Source organism: Hippocampus comes, unplaced genomic scaffold (genome assembly GCF_001891065.2).
Source record: "Hippocampus comes isolate QL1 unplaced genomic scaffold, H_comes_QL1_v1.1 scaffold43, whole genome shotgun sequence".
Lineage (NCBI taxonomy): Eukaryota > Metazoa > Chordata > Actinopteri > Syngnathiformes > Syngnathidae > Hippocampus > Hippocampus comes.
In genome coordinates, this window is record NW_017805276.1 from 534,513 (window position 1) to 554,991 (window position 20,479).

At 42.8% G+C, this 20,479-nt stretch overlaps 1 protein-coding gene across 1 annotated transcript in view; it reads left to right on the plus strand.

The window, feature by feature from the left end:
- eif2ak4 (eukaryotic translation initiation factor 2 alpha kinase 4) overlaps window positions 1-20,288 on the plus strand; it is a 22,740-nt gene extending 2,452 nt beyond the window's left edge. The window contains exons 5-39 of the mRNA XM_019870143.1: window positions 14-94; window positions 190-335; window positions 412-512; window positions 585-742; window positions 1,068-1,606; window positions 1,877-1,992; window positions 2,215-2,369; window positions 2,452-2,891; window positions 2,977-3,046; window positions 3,116-3,205; window positions 3,293-3,415; window positions 3,518-3,622; window positions 4,100-4,163; window positions 4,259-4,338; window positions 4,491-4,592; window positions 4,670-4,720; window positions 4,838-5,074; window positions 5,350-5,425; window positions 5,716-5,837; window positions 6,046-6,095; window positions 7,509-7,677; window positions 9,536-9,652; window positions 9,765-9,830; window positions 9,932-10,102; window positions 10,700-10,834; window positions 11,027-11,134; window positions 11,789-11,917; window positions 14,494-14,580; window positions 15,569-15,681; window positions 15,764-15,819; window positions 16,135-16,238; window positions 17,445-17,513; window positions 18,286-18,330; window positions 19,010-19,125; window positions 19,947-20,288. Of these exons, the coding sequence (XP_019725702.1) occupies window positions 14-94; window positions 190-335; window positions 412-512; window positions 585-742; window positions 1,068-1,606; window positions 1,877-1,992; window positions 2,215-2,369; window positions 2,452-2,891; window positions 2,977-3,046; window positions 3,116-3,205; window positions 3,293-3,415; window positions 3,518-3,622; window positions 4,100-4,163; window positions 4,259-4,338; window positions 4,491-4,592; window positions 4,670-4,720; window positions 4,838-5,074; window positions 5,350-5,425; window positions 5,716-5,837; window positions 6,046-6,095; window positions 7,509-7,677; window positions 9,536-9,652; window positions 9,765-9,830; window positions 9,932-10,102; window positions 10,700-10,834; window positions 11,027-11,134; window positions 11,789-11,917; window positions 14,494-14,580; window positions 15,569-15,681; window positions 15,764-15,819; window positions 16,135-16,238; window positions 17,445-17,513; window positions 18,286-18,330; window positions 19,010-19,125; window positions 19,947-20,004 (4,449 nt within the window). The 3' untranslated portion in view covers window positions 20,005-20,288. The remainder of the gene's footprint in view (window positions 1-13; window positions 95-189; window positions 336-411; window positions 513-584; window positions 743-1,067; window positions 1,607-1,876; window positions 1,993-2,214; window positions 2,370-2,451; window positions 2,892-2,976; window positions 3,047-3,115; window positions 3,206-3,292; window positions 3,416-3,517; window positions 3,623-4,099; window positions 4,164-4,258; window positions 4,339-4,490; window positions 4,593-4,669; window positions 4,721-4,837; window positions 5,075-5,349; window positions 5,426-5,715; window positions 5,838-6,045; window positions 6,096-7,508; window positions 7,678-9,535; window positions 9,653-9,764; window positions 9,831-9,931; window positions 10,103-10,699; window positions 10,835-11,026; window positions 11,135-11,788; window positions 11,918-14,493; window positions 14,581-15,568; window positions 15,682-15,763; window positions 15,820-16,134; window positions 16,239-17,444; window positions 17,514-18,285; window positions 18,331-19,009; window positions 19,126-19,946) is intronic.
- The last annotated feature ends 191 nt before the right edge of the window (window positions 20,289-20,479 follow it).

Sequence of the window (20,479 nt, forward strand, 5' to 3'; positions counted from 1 at the left end):
GTTCCTCTCATAGGAAAAAGAAATAATGGCTGAAATCCAGAGACGAGAGGAAGAAAAACGTGAAGAAAAGAGAAGGAAGGAGATTGCCAAACAGGTGCAAGAGCTTCAAATATTCAGTCATTCATTCATTTTCAGCACAAAATTTAACTTATTTTTCTGAAACACTTTCTATTTGGCTCACCTCATCAGGAGCGACTTGAGGGCATGGAGCTACCAATCACTCCTAGCATGTTGTCAAAGAGCCCACCCAGTGAATGTGGAACTCCTCCTGATGTCACAGACCCCAAGAAAATAGTCCCAAACCGGCGACGGAATAACTCAAGTACACGTCACAGGTACGTGCAAATTTCATATTTCATAGTTATTTAGAACAACAAAATATTGGAGTTAGATTCTGTATTCAACTGCCAGACGTGAGACAACCAGTGAGGACAACTCACACACGCAGCAGCGTCTTCATTTCAACAGCAGCACCTTTGGGGAACTCAATGTCCACAGAGGGAGACATTTAGGTGAGTACAGCAGCCATGAAATTACACTTCCCAATGCTCACTGTTCATTAATTGTGTTTGTTCATGTTGCAGGAGTGAGTGAGAGGTTTGGCCGGAACGTTTATAATGGGTTTGAGGTGAACTCGGGTGACTTTGCGGTTATTTATGAGTGGTCACTGCGCTGGAACAAGAAAATGGGCAAGTTCTTTACCAGCCTGGAGAAAGGAAAGATCGAGAACTGCAAAAAGCAGGCGAGTACAGTTAGGTATTATGATTGTAGTGCTTCCATATAGGGGTGGGCGATATGGGTGAAAAAAAAGTATCTATTCATCAATCAATCAATCAATCAGTCAATTTGTAAATCTGCAAATCTGTACCTTTTTTACTGATAGATTGGACATAATTGTATGAAGCAATTTAAAATATTCAACTGATCTTCCTGATTGCAATTTTTGGGACTGACTCACTCTTAAATGTTTGAAAATTATTTGGGGAATATCAGTAGCAGTGAAATATTGTATTTGATAATGTTTACAAAAGTTGTTGACACTAAGCTTGACACTGAACCCTCTGAAGATCCACGCGGCCGAAAATGAATTCAACTCCCTCCTGCGACTTGAGCACCCGAACCTGGTGCACTACAAGGCGCTGAACTCCAGCGAGAAGGAAGACTGCCTTGTAGTGGACCTGCTGGTTGAGCATGTGTCCGGCATCAATTTGAACCAAAGCCTCCTCAATCATTCCCCCGTCCCTCTGGACAAACTCTGCCATTACACAGCCCAGCTGCTGGCAGCACTCGACTACCTGCACTCGAACTCTGTGGTCCACAAACAGTTGGGGGCCTCCAGTGTGCTGTTGGACTCTGAGGGCAATGTTCGACTGACTGATTACAGTTTATCCAAGAGATTCTCCGATATATGCAAAGAAGATATTTTCGATCAGGCGCACGTGCGTTTCTCTGAGGACACTGCGATGCCTTCCAAGATGGGCAAAAAGGGAGACGTGTGGAACTTGGGGCTGATGCTGCTGGCTCTAAGTCAAGGGAATGAGGTGAAGGAGTATCCCGTGAAGGTGCCTTTCAACCTGCCTGCTGACTTCAGGGATTTTCTCCATAAGTACGTATGGATTTATTGCAAGAAATACACACTCACCGGGATTTATTCTGCATATATTATTATATTATTAGTCATATATATCTGCCCTCCGCTATTTCGAATATTGATGATAAAATTCTGCTTCATTCTAATGTGATGTATTGTAGAAAGTCTGTTTGTTGAGTGTCAAGTGTAGACATTGGGTTTTGTCATTCAGTCAATGCCACAAGAATCTAGATTGTCGCAACTCATCGCTCCAAGTCGAAATCAGTGCACAATGTGGCATCATAGGTGCGTCTGCCTGAATGATGTCGATCGATGGACAACCCAACAACTCTTGGACCACAACTTCATTAAGCCTCTGTCACCTAGAAACCAGCCTCAGTTCCAGGATAGCAGCCCAGAAGGTGACGATATGAATATTATATGAAATAATACATAGCGGCTACATCAGCCACACCTGTAGGGGAAAAAAAAGATCAGATTTGTAAAGACAGTCATGGCATCATTATTGGGCATGCCTTTTGGAGTAAACTCCTTTAAAATTTGGCAGGTGTGTGCGATTTAAAAAAAATAAAAAATAAAACAATTCTGAAACAAATCTAATGTTTTGCCTTTTTTTTTCTCAGATCTTGCTGTGGACATTGCATCATCTGTGATCCCACGTAGTCACATCCTCAATGCTCCATTCACTTCTGGAATTCAGAGACAGTTTTCTCGCTACTTGAATGAGTTTGAGGAACTCCATCTTTTGGGGAAAGGGGCCTTCGGTGCTGTGATTAAGGTTTTCTCCTTTGGTACATCAGAAACGATGTCACTTCCATGTATTGTATGTGTGCGTCATTTATCCTCCCTCTCTGATTTAGGTTCAGAACAATCTTGATGGTTGCTACTATGCTGTGAAGCGCATCCAGGTCAACCCCGCCAGCAAGCAATTCAGACGCATCAAAGGTGAAGTGACGCTGCTGTCGCGTCTCAACCATGAGAACATCGTGCGCTACTACAACGCATGGATCGAGAGGAACGAAATGCCAGTGGCGGGAATGCCGAGCAACACCGATAGCTCCGAGCCTCCGAGCACTGCTGACAGGCCGCCTCCGGTCAGGAAAGCTCTCCCCCGACTCAACGAGCTGGGTCTTGCTGACGACGTGGAAGACATTGCGCCACCCCCAGCCCTGTCTAGCTCAGTGGAATGGTCCACGTCTATTGAGAGGTCTTCGAGTGCTAAATGTGTTCGGCACCAGTCGAGTGATGAGGAGGACGACGACGATGATGAGGATGATGGCGTGTTCGGAGCTTCTTTTTTGTGAGTTCCTTTTTAAGTCTGAGAGCACAAACTCCTCATACAGCGCTGAAGCAGATTTTTTTTATGATTATTTTCTGCCATTTAGGCCATCAGATGACTCCAACAGCGATGTCATCTTTGACAATGGCGGCGATAGCACAGATGAGATGTCGCAGGTTTGATTGTTTCTTGCCATGGCTTTGTAATTTTGTTTGTTGTTATCAAGTCACGGCGTGTCTCTGCAGGGAGAGCCAAGCAAAGGACTGGTGAATGAAACAGTGGAAAGTGCGGACTCTGATCGACCTTTTGTCACAGTGCATTACTTGTACATACAAGTAAGCGTTGGCTTAATGCGCCATGTTTACCACTAGATGTCTCTCCACAACTTTTAAACCATCTGACGATGTATGTTCCCTGTTCAGATGGAATACTGTGAAAAAAGCACTTTGCGTGACACAATCGACCAAGGTCTGCATAATGACCAGAATCGACTCTGGAGGCTCTTCAGGGAAATCCTAGACGGTCTTTCTTACATCCACCAACAGGTTTTTACTGTGTGCTTTCAAATTGTCACATTTTTACTATTATTTTATTCATGCTTCAATTTCCGTTGATCACGCTGCCACATTCATCCTCCGCTTTCGAAGGGGATGATTCACAGGGACCTGAAGCCTGTCAATATCTTCCTTGACTCCCAAGATCATGTGAAAATTGGTGATTTTGGCCTGGCTACGGACCATCCGGCCACTGTGGTAATTGTTAATCTATAAAGTACACTTTACACGTCTTTCTTAACTCCAGCTACACTCACCATTAATTTCATGAGCTATACGGTAGTTCACCTGTTCTATTTTTTTATTTATTGTTGTAGTCTAAATGAGTCATAAAGGGAAATTCAACTACTTAAACAGTAATGGTTTGTGCACTTGGTGACTCTGAGGCGCTGGGTTTTTGTGCCTTGCTGAAGACGATGCAGATCTTGCATTTTTCCAACTTTAGATTGCAGTTTTAGTTGCACGCAATTGGACTTGAACAGTGACCCACCTGTTCCGAAGTCTGAGTCCTGCTTGTATGTGTCGATGTCACCAAGACATTAAACAGCTTTTCAATACTGTGCATAGAAGTTTAAAATACCACCCTTGCACTGCATCTCATCAATTTGTGCAGTTGAACTAAACGAAATGGCCGGCATATGAATGTATATTAAACAAATGGTGTCTTTCTCCCAGGATTCAGGTACATTTGAAGTAGAAGAGAGTGGCTATGCAGCACTGCAAAAACTGGACCCAACAGGTGCTAAAACACTGAAAATAATCCACCCCCCGACCCCCTCTATTTTAAAAATTATATGACATGTATGTTTTCCTGTGTGCTGCTATCACCTGCAGGAAACTTGACCGGTATGGTTGGTACAGCCCTCTACGTTAGTCCAGAAGTTCAAAGAAATACCAAAGCTAGCTACAATCAAGTAAGGTTTTGCATTTCAGACATTGTCTTTATGGCAAAACATTTAGGTTTTTGGATCAGTCAAATTTAATGAAAATCTACCTGGCCGTGTGCTATTTTGTTTATAATTCGTAGCAGAGCGCACATTGTAGATGTCTTATTTTCTGTTCTCAGAAAGTTGATTTGTTCAGCCTGGGTATCATCCTCTTCGAGATGTCTTACCGGCCAATGATTACTGGGGCTGAGCGCATTTCTGTCCTAAGCCAGCTCCGTGCGGTATGTGCATAACTGAGATTCATCCTGGAAAGACTTTTGGGCCATGTTACATACCTCACCTCCTTTTCTTTCTGCAGGAGGCCATTCACTTCCCTGACGACTATAGTAGATATGAGCAAGGAACGCAGGTGATGAATGTTTTGACACGGCATTAGGAATGAATAGTTTCCCTCTCTGTTATCCCCCCTCCCCCCGTGTTGTCATCAACCCAGATTGATGTGGTGCACTTGTGTCTTTACTGTCAGAGGAAAGTGATAGAATGGCTTCTGAAGCATGACCCTGCGCTGCGACCCACTGCCCAGGAGCTGCTCAAGAGTGAACTGCTGCCGCCGCCCCAGATGGAGGAGTCGGAGCTGCATGAAGTCTTGCAGCACACCATGGCCAATATCAATTGCAAAGCTTACCGCAGCATGGTGGCCCAGTTGTTTGCTCAAATTAATTCGCCAGTCATGGATTTCACCTACGATATGGACCTTCACAAGGTATGAGGTTACTTATGTTGAGAAAGTTTTAAAGGGAGTTTGATAGGTAATTTTGTACGAGCATTTAAGGTCCAAAAATACATTGTACCAATTTGGCTTCATAAAGTTGGTTTGACCGCATATTTCACCATTTCCCTTCTCCGCCTTGAGATGTCACTGTGGCCTCGTGATAAACTGCGGCAAACCCACTCATTATGCGGCCAGCAAAGGCATGTTCATGCTTGTTCCATGCCTTGTGTTCTTTAACAGAGGCTGTTTGTTTTGTCCCCCTCCAGGGCAGCTTCAGCTTCAGCAGCGCCAAATTGCAGCAGTATGTGTATGAGACGATCACCAGGATTTTCAAGAAGCACAGTGAGTGTGGAAGCCTTGCTCTCAGAATTTGGGCATGTGGGGAGCTGACATCCCCGTGCAAACCTCTGAGACTCGAACATCTGCTCTACTGAATCTTGTATGAACAATAAATGCACTGTTTTGAAGAGCAAGAGTCGACTCAGGTAGCCTGTGTTGTTCTGCGTTTGTGCGGACGACTGATTAGCTCCAGCTGCTCATTTTCTATCTCCTCACACGCATCACTTCTTTCAAGGTGAGGGTTATGTTATGTTAGGCGTACGCCTGCGGCCCTGTGTGATGTGTGCCATCAGGTGCAGTACGCCTGCAGACACCGCTGCTGCTTCCCAGACACAGAAAGCTCTGTGAAGGCAGCGAGCCGGCCTGCTTCATGGATCACAGTGGCATGCTGGTGACACTGCCCTACAACCTTCGTGTGAGTGTCTTCCACTTTGCGCAACACAACCGTACGGTGCCAGATGTGCATATCCACAGTAGAAAGGGAACTCTGTTTATTCAGGAGAAATGACCATGAGGAAACCATGTGGCCTAAGTGGTTGATTGAATGCAGCAATATATGCATCACCATCATTCATTACTGTACATGAATGCATTGAACAACTCACCTCTTCTTTTGATTCTAGATGGCGTTTGCGAGATATGTCGCCCGAAACAACATAACCCATCTAAAGAGGTAACAATTGAACCCAGCATGGGCTAAATGTGTCGATCATGAAGAGTTTTTGTCAATCAGGAGTTTGTTTTACCTCACGTTTATCTCAACAAGATGATGCCAGTGCATCCCTGCTATAAAACCTTTGGAGGTTACGAAAGATGCATATTGAACTAGTTTGCATAGCGGTGTAAGAAAGTCGTGCGTCACAGGGCGCTTAGATCGGCTTAGTTACAGCTATAATATCGATTGATATATGGTGTCGAACTGTCCACTAAATACAAGTACGCTTTGGACTTGTATTTACACATACAGTATTTACACATGAGAAAACTGCTGCTCATCGATTTCATCCTCAGGTATGGTTTCCTATGCTAGGATCCCTATGGATATTTACATGAGAAAACTGCTGCTCATCGATTTCATCCTCAGGACTGAAACAGTGAAGCTGCTGATTGAGCATGAGTTTCAGCCTGCTCGTATTATCCACCTCAGCCTCTTCGCCACACCTCATGGGGCTAAATGTATATTCCAGGGGCCCCATTTATCATAGATTGCATAGAGCAAGTTCTAAATTTGTCTGTACAACTGAAATTTTGTATGTGTGTAATTGTATTGAAATTTGTCTCCAATTGACCGTATACAGTACTCGCGACCCCTTCAAGGAATCCCAAATCATGGCAAATCAGGTGGAGAGAAACTCAGATACTGACATTGAGGTACCGGTACTTGTCTAAGATGTAGAAACAAATACATAGTACTGTTTGGAACAATTATGGCAAGTGTTATCAATAAAAGAAAAACAACGATGAGGGAGAATTGTTTGATATCTAATTCAATGCAAAAAAAAAAAAAAAGGCACATTAATACCTCCAGCAGGTAGAACAGATTACAGTGCTCAACACAGATGGTTTTATCGCGCTCCCTAATTTTTACGAATATTTGTGAGGCCAATTAAAAGTTTTTATTTTGAGTTTTTCATGTAATTTATTGCTATGGCATTCCAGAAAAAAAGCCACCTATTGTTGACTAGCCCAATATTACAAAATCTATTACTATTTTACATAATGTTGTTGTGAAAAACCTGATGTGCATTTGTCATGTAATTTATTGCTATGGCATTCCAGAAAAAAGCCACCTATTGTTGACTAGTCCAATATTACAAAATCTATTACGATTTTACATAATGTTGTTGTGAAAAACCTGATGTGCTAGGAAAAAAAGAAAAAAAAAACGAGGGCAGAGTTGGAATGAGTGCAAACAATTCTTTTTGAAAAGTTTGCTTGCATTTCTGATGAAGGTGAGGTTAAGTGGCTCGGATAATGGATGGATGGGTGAAATAAGAACAGCAGAAGGATAATGTTCATGAATTTGGTATGTTTTACAAATTTGTGTCGTTGAGTAAAAACAAGCTTGTTTTCCCTCTTTTCCAAGGTACAGCATTGATCGTGTCTTCCGGCCCAGGAAGCTGGATCGCGCTCACCCAAGGGAGCTTCTCGAGTGTGCCTTTGACATCATCACACCAGTCACCAACAGCCTGCTCCCAGATGCCGAGTCCATATACACCATCTCTGAAATAGTCCAGGAATTCCCTGCACTTCAGGTTCTTCCCCCTGATATCATATTTGAAATAACTTTCATGTCACCGTGTGCTCCGCTGCCCTGCCTTGCTTCACTTCGCGACAGAACATTTTGTTGACGGACTCCTCGCGTCCTCGTTCTTTCCAGCGAATGCCGTCATCTCAACTTGCGTTGTTTGTTTTCTTTCTCCCCTAAACGTCCCACTCGCATGCCTAACATACCAAACTGTTGAGGAAGTCTGACAGATTTACACCATGTTTATTATATACACCCTAAATCAGTTTGGCACGGCTTACTTCACTTCCTCCCCTCCCTCGCTGCAAAATCCATTTCCTGTCCACACTTCCCAGTGCTGCCAGTTTTGACCGGCATGTCTCTTGAACCCAATCAACCCAAATTCAACCCTTGTAGGGGTCCTCCGAGCCACCCAATGCAATGTGGAAGCTTTTGTATAATTTGGAATGTCATTTAACAGAGGAGCAAGGGACGGGATCGTCTACTTGCATTGGTGTTTGTGCATTTAGCTGTGCTGGGCCATGGTAAAAACGAGACATGGGCTCCCAATAATAATTGAAACCGATCTTCCTCCAACTTTCCAGGGATTATTTCTGCATGACAGAAGAAATTTATTGTTTGGGGGGACTGGTAATCACATGATTTAAAAAAATGTTTTAACTTCAGTCCCTTAACTCATTCACTCCTAAAGACGTTTTTAAACGTCTTTTCAGACTTGGTCCAGAATTGGCTGGTACTGAATGAGTTAAAGCGCTGTCACTAATGTCGCGCTTCTCGACCTTGGGTACTCACGGCGCTTTACACTGTTACCACGTTCATTTACTGATGACGTATCAGGATCAGGAACAAGTTCAGTATCTTGCTCAAGGACACTTCAACACGGTTGCAATGATTGAGTCGACCACTCTACCCCTGAGCCATGCCGCCCCACCCGTGATCACGTATTTTGTTGGTATAAGCCACTAAATCCATTGATTGTCCGTGGACCATAAAGCACTTTTCTCTGTTTTAGATATTTACATTCTATATATATTATCTGCTGTTTGTGTTCCATTTAATGACATTTTTCGAGCAGACAATCACTCTTTCCTACCGTTAAACAGATAGTTGAGCTTCTCTTCTCTGCTAATGAGAAATTACTTTTCTGTAGACGGTATTGCATAATTTGGAATGTCATTTAACAGAGGAGCAAGGGACGGGATCGTCTACTTGCATTGGTGTTTGTGCATTTAGCTGTGCTGGGCCAAGCTAAAAACGAGACATGGGCTCCCAATAATAATTGAAACCGATCTTCCTCCAACTTTCCAGGGATTATTTCTGCATGATAGAAGAAATTTGTTTTTTGGGGGGGGAGTGGTCATCACATGATTTAAAAAAATGTTTTAACTTCAGTCCCTTAAAGCGCTGTCACTTATGTCGCGCTTCTCGAACTTGGGTACTCACGGCGCTTTACACTGTTACCACGTTCATTTACTGATGACGTATCAGGATCAGGAACAAGTTCAGTATCTTGCTCAAGGACACTTCAACACGGTTGCAATGATTGAGTCGACCACTCTACCCCTGAGCCATGCCGCCCCACCCGTGATCACGTATTTTGTTGGTATAAGCCACTAAATCCATTGATTGTCCGTGGACCATAAAGCACTTTTCTCTGTTTTAGATATTTACATTCTATATATATTATCTGCTGTTTGTGTTCCATTTAATGACATTTTTCGAGCAGACAATCACTCTTTCCTACCGTTAAACAGATAGTTGAGCTTCTCTTCTCTGCTAATGAGAAATTACTTTTCTGTAGACGGTATTGCAGTGTCTTTGTCGGAAATTGATTTTTTTTTTTTGTCCCCTTCTTTCATTTCCAGGAGAGGAATTACAACATTTATCTGAACCATACTAGTTTACTGAAGGCCATCCTGCTTCACAGCGGAATCCCCGAGGACAAACTGAACCAGGCCTCCAACATACTGTGTGACGCCATGGTCAGTAACAGTCTCACGTGTATCACAGATGTTGTCCACATGGGGCGTCTGTGGCAGGTTACACGCTCGCGTTTGTTAAATCTGGTGAATCCTGTTCTGAACCTTTCCCTAGAGTGAAAAGCTGACCAAACGTGAGCTACAGGCAAAGTTCTGCAACTTTTCACTGTCGACAAACAGCGTGAGTGTCCACCGGGTGTTTCGGTTGTCCGGATAAATAATCCCACAGCAGCATGTTGCTCCATCATTGCCGCTGAGCTTTGCCTCCTCTCTTGTGTACAGTTGCAGGTGTTGTACAAGTTCATAGAACAGAAGGGCACTCTGAAAGAAGTGGCACCGTTACTGACTTCACTCACCAAGCAAAAGACGGCCGTCATGCAACTGGCCAAGCAGGGCCTCAAGGACCTGGAGGAGGTTACGGTGCTGCTTCAAAGACTCGGAGTGAAACTGCCAGTAAGGGTGTCTCTTGTAAACGGGTTAACTAAGCACAGTGTGTCTTAAAAAGTCTACACCACCCGGATTTTTGTGTTATTACAAAAAAAATAAAATGAGAACCAGATGAAGAATGAGAGAACTTTTTCCACTATTAATGTGACCTATAACCTATGCCAGTCAGTAGTATTAAAAAAAAAAAAAAAAAAAAAAAAGTCTTTTTGACGGGAAGTAAAAATAAAATAAGAAAACGTGCTTGCAAAAGTGTGTACCCCTTCTAATAACACCATGTTTCACTGTTGGTATGGTGTTCTTTTGGTGATGATCATCAGTGTTTGTGCCAACCATATCTTTCGGACCCTGTCACATCACGTCCCCAGTTATGGGAGGGTGTGCCCGTCATGCATCCACTTGATCTCGGTTGTTAATTTTTACTTCCCCTCTCCAGCGGATTCTTATTTTTTCACTTGTACATGTCGTCGGTGACATTTATGGTGGGGAAAAAAAAGGATTTATCTTGATTTCACAAAAATCTGGCATTTGAACAGGGTTCTGTAGACGCTTCATACCCACAGTATGTTCTTGACCCTGTTTAATGTCGATTGGATCTCCCTACAGGTGGTCGTCAATTTAGGCTTGGTGTACAAGGTGCAACACCATTCTGGAATAATCTTCCAGTTTGTGGCCTTCATCAGGAAGCGCAAACGAATTGTACCAGAGATACTGGCAGCTGGAGGGCGCTACGACCACCTGGTAGTGTAATCTCCTGCACAATCCACACTTCCACATAAATAGATCATCTTGGATAGTTATTACTAAAATACCTCAAGTTCTGCACTTGCAGTTGACACATTTCAACCTTAAAAACTAAGACGGATTCCGAAATGAACATTTATCTGACCTTCATTTGATTAGTGATGCAAGATTGCCTTTTTCTATTGCGAGATCCTGGAATTTCGTGGGCCCGCCTCCACAGTGCCAGTACCCTCTGCTGTGGGCGCCAGCGTGGCGTTTGACAAAGTGTGTGCCGTGGTGGCCGGCATGGCGGAGCCAGTGAGGAAAACACACACACACACACACACACACACACACACACACACACACACACACACACACACACACACACACACACACTAACATCTGACATCTAATTATAATGAAGGAGCGGCAGACGGGATCACATTTAATTTCTCCTTATTACAGCATTTGACCGACACGTACAGAAGCAAGTTAATAACTATGATCACTGGGAGTCTATAATTAGTATCTACCGGTATTTAATAATATATGTAAGCGTTAGATTGTAAGAAAAAAAGTGAGTAGGTGAGAGAAAAAAAATGATACTTTAAATTTGGGATCAATTCATTTGTTGTTCTATACCTCTGAAAAGAATATAATACAAATCAACATCTGCGATATACAGTAGTAGTACACTGCAGCGTTGTGCTGTGTGTGGTTAAGAAAATATCTCTGCTGAAGATGTGATTGTTATTTCGAAACAATTTTACTGTGGAGCTTGGCTTCAACGTGACTTGTTACAAAAGTGCTCGTGATTCTAACAGTCATTGGAGCGCAAGGCATAGCTCCTGAAAACCTGCCATCCATTGCAGTGTGTTACTGACGGCGCGTGCTTGCTGTGTTCTCTGACATAAATAGGCCTCAATGTTGTTTTCATAACACTGTCATATCTGTGATCTTTTTCCTCAGCCGTCATTAAGTTCTTGTGATGTCCTCGTGGTCCCTGTGGGACATTCATCCATGTCCAGAGCCATCAGTGTCCTCCAGAAGCTGTGGAGCAGCGGTGTCACTGCAGACATTGCCTACGATGTCTCACAGGTTTGTGTCCATCTAATGGTTACCTTAACTCTTAATGGTGACCGCTTTGATAAATGTAGGGCAGAAATCCAGGCTGGTCTTTTCCTTATGCCGTAAATTCTCGAGAATAACATGGACTCTGAAACTCACCCATTCAAAAGCAGTTTTTCCACAGTAGTTTGTATGTTATGCATTCTCCTGACTTGCTGATATCCGCACCCAATTCAATTTTAGAAAATGTTTTTGTCAAAAAAATAAAAAAGTGTGTTATTCTCGAGAAATTACTGGAATTGTTAGACTTTACACAGACCTGATTGGCTGGATCAGATCAACAGATATTTCACATGATCATGGAAAATCTGTCATCACTTGTCTTAATTTGCAGATGCACAAAATAAGATGTTACTGTAAACACAATCTCGATCAATTCAGGAACATTGTTTTCACGTGCAGAGAGTAAATCATTTTCAAAAATTTTTGTGTGTATTGAAAGTTGTTGGGAGAACATTTAAGGCTCGATTGTTAGTTTTTTTTTCCCCCCAATGCATTTCACTGGGCATCCATTATACATGAATTTTGGCCATTTGTGGGCCGGGCCGCTCCCAATCTCCTGCAAATAGCGAGGGTCGACTTTACAGTAAATAAGTTCTTTTAAATAGATTGGAGAAATGGGTCCACACTCTGATTGGATCGATAATCGTTTTGTTTTGGTTTTTTTAACTTGCTGATTGGTACTCTGCTCCAAATCCTGATTGCGTAAAGCCCGGTAATTGTACTATTCAAAGTATATTTCTGATTTTCACACCTATTTTATGTGCCTGTTCTTGTAAATATCTACTCAGTTAATTATGTTGCAGCACATACATGCATTTGGACACGCGGTCCACCGACATGTAATTTAAGAGGCTGTGATAAGTGTTGAACTGAAGCCAATGTTTTAGTTGAGCTTTTAAAATCAGGCCCTTAGCTTGGCAATTTTAAACTTAACGATAAGGTCTCAGTGCCATTTGGAAAGAATTCTGCCCCATTCACTTGCTGATAAGAATGAGCAATCACAATGTGATAAAATTGTCAGCACTTAATGAAACCTTATCAGCCTCTCACAGGCAACGCTATCAGCAAATATAAACTGTATGTTGCATGAGCCCAACGAGCGCTCATAAAAATTCTTAATGACCCAATATAAGGCTTTCCAAATTCAAAGGAACAGCAGCCACGACTGTAAAGACAAATGGTCAAATTATCACCTCTGGCTTCTGCCTCATATAGCGCCTCTATTCGCACCCATTGGAGATAATTTGTTTTCCCGAAATGAAAATGGATTTTACCCTTTCGTGGACAGCAGTTACTACAGTGGACAGCTTATCATGTTATCGGGTCACAGGGTGCTTGAAAGGGTTAAATATCATACACAATGTTACAAGTCCTAAATATATATGTTTATACTGTGTATTGACATGAAACAAGTTTTGAAAACCCAGCCAGAGAATTACCTGTACTAAATATCTATATGTATATTTTTTCTGCTTCATGACTCGCAAATAAGAAATCGATAAACACTGCACTATACACCACAGCAATGTAGGTGACTTCAAGCGGTCAGGAGACCGTTGACTTATTTGAAAAAAAGAATATTGGTGAATTAATGAATTTTTGAATCCTTCAAAGACACTCCTAACCAATAACTTTTTTTTTTAATCCTACAACAACTGACATCTGCCTTCCCATAATTTTTTTATTGGGAATAATCAAAAATAGTCAATTTGAAGATGATGTTGGGGCTCGCAAACTTTATTTGGACAACACAAACAGCGTTGTTGCAATGTGATAGTTGTCTCAGTGAAAGAAGAAACATGCTGTGATTGGAATGAAAAAAACAAGCAGAGTCCTGATGCCTCTTTCACTTTCTTCGAGTATACCTGTACTGTATTTGAGAAGGCCAAGCACTCGACAAAGATGTGGTCTCTGGCATAGCGCAGTGCCTGCACTTTTTTTTTTCCCTCTTCCTTTTTTTTTTTTTTCTTTTAATATTGTGCTTCTGACCGTGTTTATTTTTCTGTACTAACTTGGGATATAAGTGGCCACCCTCTCTGCCTCAAAGCACCGAGAAGCAAATTAGGAAGAGTTGGTTTCTGGCTGGAAACAAGCAGCCCTCTCTAAATGGTCGATGGTGTTTGTGTGGTTTCAGCTAATTACGTGTGTGGCCCAACACCCAAATAATTGGTCGGACTTTTAGAACGGCTTATTCAGATTAGGCTTTTGTGAGCCCCTTGTCACATGGCAAAGTCTTTGCAGCGCCGCTGAAAGCGCACTTCCAGTTTGCCTAAGCCAGCTAAGGGCTTCGATTTAGCATTTTCACATTATCTGTAACCTTTGGTTCACATCGGGCGATGTTTTAAGTGTAAGAAGTACAGGTTGACAAACAGTGATGTTCACGTAATTAATTACACATATTGTTGCAGAAGACAGCAAGGTTTGTTTTTAACTGACAAATGAAGGACATGACTATTAGTTTATCTTTGCAAAGGTACGGTTTACACATACAAGGGACGCATAATTTGAGATTCCAAGGTAAACTAAAAGTTGATATGTTTTAGTCTCAGGAGACGTTGATGGAACACTGCCGGGTGGCTGGCATCACATGCATGGCCATTGTATCCGACAAAGAGGGGAACTATGTGAAGGTAACAGTATTCCGCCCACTGAGAATCTATTTATACATCTTATGGATAAAAGTTTTAAAAACCTCTGCCAATTTTACTTGCAGATATAAAATATAGAGTTGATTTTCCACCTTTCGGAAGATTTTCTGCAAGATTTTAGTGTGTATGTGGTATATATTATTATATTTTAATACATGCATCAAGAAAATGCATTTTCTAGTATGGATTTGATGAGATTTGCTTTGTGCACTGGAGCAAAGCCAGAGTCCTTCCCCACAGATCCCATAAAAGTTGAAGCATAGATTTTGTCCATCCATCCATTTTCTGAACCGCTTGATCCTCACAAGGGTCGCGGGGGGTGCCGGAGCCTACCGCAGCCGTCTTCCGGCAGTAGGCGGGGGACACCCTGAACCGGTTGCCAGCCAATCGCAGGGCACACATAGATGAACGACCATCTGCGCTCACACCCACACCTAGGGACAATTTAGGGTGTTCAATCAGCCTGCCATGCATGTTTTTGGCATGTGGAAGGAACCGGAGTACCCGGAGAAAACCCACACAGGCACGGGGAGAACATGCAAACTCCACACAGGGAGGCCGAAGCTGGAATTGAACCCGGTACCTCTGCACTGTGAGGTCGACGGGGCAAACCACTAGACCACTGGCCCACAGCATAGATTTGTCCAAAAATAATAATAATAATAAATTTTATTTGAAGACACTTTTCATAGTACTTCAAGACACTTGATAACAAGAATTGAGGAATACAGGATATAAAATATACATTTTTAAAACAAACAAATGTCACAAAAGAAAAACAAATTTGAAAAATAAACAAAGAATTCAAATTCAAGGCCACCTAAGTGGTCTTCCCCAAACCCCTGGTCGAGTCATTACAAATAAGTGCATCTCCAGACCGGTGTGCGTGAAGCATCTGTTCTTTGGTTTGTCAACACTTGGCTTTCATTCCTCTGAGGCACATCTTGAAGTCATTTTAATCAATCCGCAGGTCAAATCCTTTGAGAAGGACAGACAGTCCGAGAAAAGGGTTCTTGAGTTTGAAGTGGTGGAGCACATCGTTCAGAAATTTCGGACCAAATTCTTAGAGGAAAGATACATCAGGTAAAGTGATTCTTGTCAGGCTTGGAGTGTTGCTCTCATTTCTGGGAAGCTTGATACAAGTTGTTCTTTGTGCTCCATGCAGGGAAATATCTGAAAGCATGGGCCAGAACCCCAAAGGCTCCCAGCTCAACACCACAGGTCCTGCGCGCACACCCCTTCACCCGCACGCCTTCTGTTTACACTCACCCCGCCGATGTGAAGCATTAGCCGCACGTTGCACTCAACACGTTTCACAGTTGGGCCTTTGTTTCCCTGCAGTTACTTTTATGTTTCCCAAGTCAAAGTTTAATGTGATAAAACGTGACGATGAAAGATTAGTGTCTCGAAAGATTAGGCTCAAGTGTTGCGCTACACACCCGCATAAGCACAGCCGACAATGTGTTGTGATGATTCTGTACATTGATCACACAAGTGTGTGTTTTTGTTTTCTTTTTTTTTTTTTTTGGTCCATAGGATCTTCTGAGCAGCACGGGAGCAGCTGCAGCATGAATATGAATGTGAATGTCATCAGTTTAGAGAAATTGTCTGCCAGTGCAAAACGCCGCTTTGAGACTCAGGTAACTGAAACGATGCATCCGATGCCGCTTCAGCTCTCCGCGGCCGTTCCGAAAGTAAATATCGTTCCGCTTGCTTGACTTTTCAGTGCAGGCTGTGTTGATGAGCGTGTTATGTCGGACAGTTTCTCGCAAATAGAAGCTGGGTGGTTTTTATTTTTCACTTTAGACAGATAATTATCGTACGGTGTTTCCACGCTCTATTGCTCATCACTTGCGTTCCTGTTACATCACAGTTTTTTTCCCCAGTGTGTGTTTGCCGCTCGCTGGATCCCTGCATATTCGCAATTTGCGTATTTTTTGGGTGAACCTATCTTCAATTATTTGCTGAAAAATATTTAGCTGTTTTTTATTTTCGGTCCAATGCAGTAAAAGTGATAATTTGGTCGCCATCTTGTGGAATATTGTTGTTGTGCACCTTGTGCATTGTCGAAAGTAAAATTGAACGATGTTTCTCCCGATGATGCTATTAATAGCCCATGTAGTCTACTTTTCCATTACAGTGGCCTTGTCTTCCTGAAGGGTTTTAAAAAAAATACATTTTATATTTTTTATGGATATAAGTCGTGTGTTTCGGCTAGCATATTAGCTAATACAGTACTATTGATGAGCCTCTTGTGAAGGTGTTTTTTTTTTTACGTCGAATAATTGAAATGCTGAATACAGTTGATGTGACATCGGGTTTATGATTGTGTACATACTAGATGCATGGTGTTGTTGCTTTTAGAATGGCTCTGTTTTATGCGCTTTGCTGCCATCTTGTGGCATCTTTTTTATGGTTTCTACTTATTGCAGATTTTGGAATGGATATCATCCGCAATGAAAGAAGGTTGACTGTAGTATACTCCAAATTTCCCTCAATTGCATGAAGGCACAAATCACCAGATTAATTCCCCACAATAAACTTCATTCTTAAGGATCAATTCATTGATTCATCATTTAGTTCGGCCATCGCTGTGATCACCTGTCAATTATGTGATTACCCACAATGCATCCGTATAGCAGGTTCAAAAAAAGCTCTTTGCGAGGGACAGCTTAGTGGTCCTCTCATGAAGTAACCGCACGCGAAAACAAATGTTATTTTTTCCGCATGTTGTGTATGTTTATGTTTGTGTTCTTTCATTTTGACCATGCAAAGAATTCTTTTCTTCCACCCTTCTCCTTTTCATTATTTTTGACTTTGTTTATCTTGCTCTCCCCACCTCTCAGATCCACACCAGATTACAGACTCTTGCAAACAGTTTGCAAAACAAGAGCAGTGACATCGAAGTTCTGGCAGTAAGTCATGTTGTTTGTTTACCCATACATCCACTTCCCCATCTCGTACTGTCCCTCTTTATCTTTCTCATTCAAGTGTGACATCTCTGCACGATGAAAAGGGTTTGAATAGCCAAAGTATGAAACATCTGGAGGAGGAGGCCTATTAGAGTTGTTTAAATTAACCTCATGCCAAGTTCCCCCAGTTGCCGCAAACATTGCCCTGAATCCAAACATGTCGCTATACAATACAAGGAACACATACTTCATCATGCCACTGCCGTTTTGAGGTTGTTTTTTTTTTTTTTTGTGGTTGCTTCCTAGATTTATTGCCAAGATACGCACGCCATAAATCATCTTATTTACCTTGTCACGGCGCGGTCCAAAAAAATGTTTGTCGTTCCTGTGAGACTCTGGATTATATCAAGATCTCATTGGTAAATATGACTTATTGAAACATCCCACGCCTAATCACCTTCGTTCCACGAAACGGTCGCGCGGGCCTCCAAGTCTTTTGTTGTTGCACGTCAGCAGCTTGTTTGTATATCAGTCCGACTGGAACACAGCAGCGCTCATTTTCCAATGATCGGCCCAGGAGGTAATTAAGCCCCTTCCTGGGAAAGGGACACGGGCTGTTTTTCAAACCAGGGGAAAGTGGAATTTTGAGTAATGGTGCTCTGAAAGAATTACGTAACCTGTCGAGTGAGATTGTACACAAGGCATTCTTCAATGCGTTATTTTGAAACACAATGGCTTCTAAATGCGCAATATTTTTTTTTCCCTCTTCCTGCAGGTGGACCTTCAGAAGGAAACACTGATCAACTTCCTGTCTCTGGAGGTCGGTCCCCTCATAACTTGTCAAAAACATTTCAATAAAAAGGCTATACATCCCCGGTGATGGGAAGAATGCGGTGGGTTGGGGCTGCCTGGAAAGAGTGGGAATTATAGCTCAAGAACCCAGACAGGAAGAGGGGATCCCGTCTCCTTCCTACGGCGCGGCCTCTAGTCACGGAGGGTGGCGCGAGGGAACACCCCTGACTTTTTCCACCAGCGGGGAGACCAGCTTCATACCTGCCCCTCTTTCACAAAGCTGCCATACAGTCGGGCATGCATGCTTAGTGGGTGTTAATATTCACATTCCAAACCCCTGACCCAAAGCCTCTTTGCAATAACTGCTGTTCGGAAAGACTTGAGGGTCGGAAGGACTTTTAATTACGGTACATTGTAACCAGAAACAAGAATAAAATGGTGGTGGGCCGCGCCGTTATATAAGCGGCACCTCATAAATTGAGGGCCACCTATGCAACAAGCTCCACATAGCAAACTGAATAACCATAACTCTGGGAAGAGCCCACTTAGAATCAACGTATCTTGGAGTCTGCAATTCGGATGCCGTCATCTCTTTAACAGTGACGTTTGTCAATAAGCAAGCGCAAGCTTACAAGTCAACGGCCTCCGGTTAATTACTGTAAAGCGCGCTGCGCGCATTTGCCCATCTCAGTTTCTCTCTTCCACAGTTTGAGAATGAGGAGCAGTACAACAGCAGCGTGAAGACTCTGCTTTCCCGGCTCCCCAAGCAGCGCTACCTGAAGTCCATCTGCGATGAGATCCACACTTTTAAAATGACCAAGAGGTACCATTCGGAGGGCGCGGGGGCTCGGCTGCAGTGCAATTAAAACTCATTCAGTACCAGCCAATTCTAGACCAAGTCTGAAAAGACGTTTAAAAACGTCTTTGGGAGTGAATGAGTTAAGGGTGTCGAATATACATATAAAGAATATATACATCTATATATAAAGGAAATGGCTTGACACTAACTAACACAGAGACATAGCGAGGTCGATGTACGGCTCGCATGCCTATTTAATACTCTCCGTCTCCCCAGCAATGTTAAATCCTCCGTGTTTGAGCCGCTCGTGTTGTGACACCCGTGAATGCCCTTTAGAGATCAGCCCCATGAGGAATCGTGGCGGCTTTTCGCTTGCATGACTGAGATGGTAGCAAAAAAAGAGACCCCCCCCCCCCCCAAAAAAATCACAGCCTTGCAAGCAAAGTTGTTTTTAATTTCCTGTCTATGTGTTTGAGTTACTATTTAGTATTTCGGTGAGTCTAAATTGATTAAAGCGCCTTACAGAAGTGAGGGGATTGTTTTTGGGGCGGTGTGGGGGGGGGCTCAGTACCTGTGTAGTTATTTTTGTTGAACTTGAGGCCTAAATAAGCAAGCCCGAGTGAGCAGGTTCAAGAAGGTCACCTTGCAGCATGAAGTCGACGTGTCCCGGGGGCTCAGCTGTCATGAGTAACTTGAAAAAGGCATTTGTGTGCCAGGTCACCTTCTCCCAACATAACTTTACAAATTCCTTTGAAGTGATTGAAGCTCATGAAGTGGACTTCTTTGGGCAGTTCCGTGGCGTCTCCTGCTTCTTAAAGTCTGACACACGTGTCGTCTTGCCCCAGGGTGGCTGTGGTTGTCTTGTACAGCTTGAAGGATGACTACTACAAGACTCTCGTGTGAAAACCATTCTGTTCCCTGACCCGGACCACTTCCTGCTTCCTGCTCGGGAAATATTCACCTTGAATTGTGTGCTCGTATGTCGACATGCACTAGCCCAAAAGACACTCTTCGCTACCTTCATCATACCTCAGCTTTGATGAAACTGTAGCACCCGGGTACAAGGTTTGTGGACTTCAACATTGCCTTAATGCTTGAGTAGGTGGTTTTTATTTTTAAACTGACAACAGTATTTTCTTGTAATAAAGAGCGGTACTGATAATAGGAATAAACCCTTTCTTCACATGCCTTGGTCTTGCGTGTTCTTAACCATTCTCACCCTCGCATGTCATCCTCACATGGTGTTGCGTGTTATTCCTTTCCGATGTGTTTCATCGAAGATGTGTTGGCTTTATTGATCCTTCCCGAGAAGATTCCCCACCTTGAAGATTATTGGCAAGGTTTGACGGACAGGGGCTACAAAGCTTGTGTGCTTTCC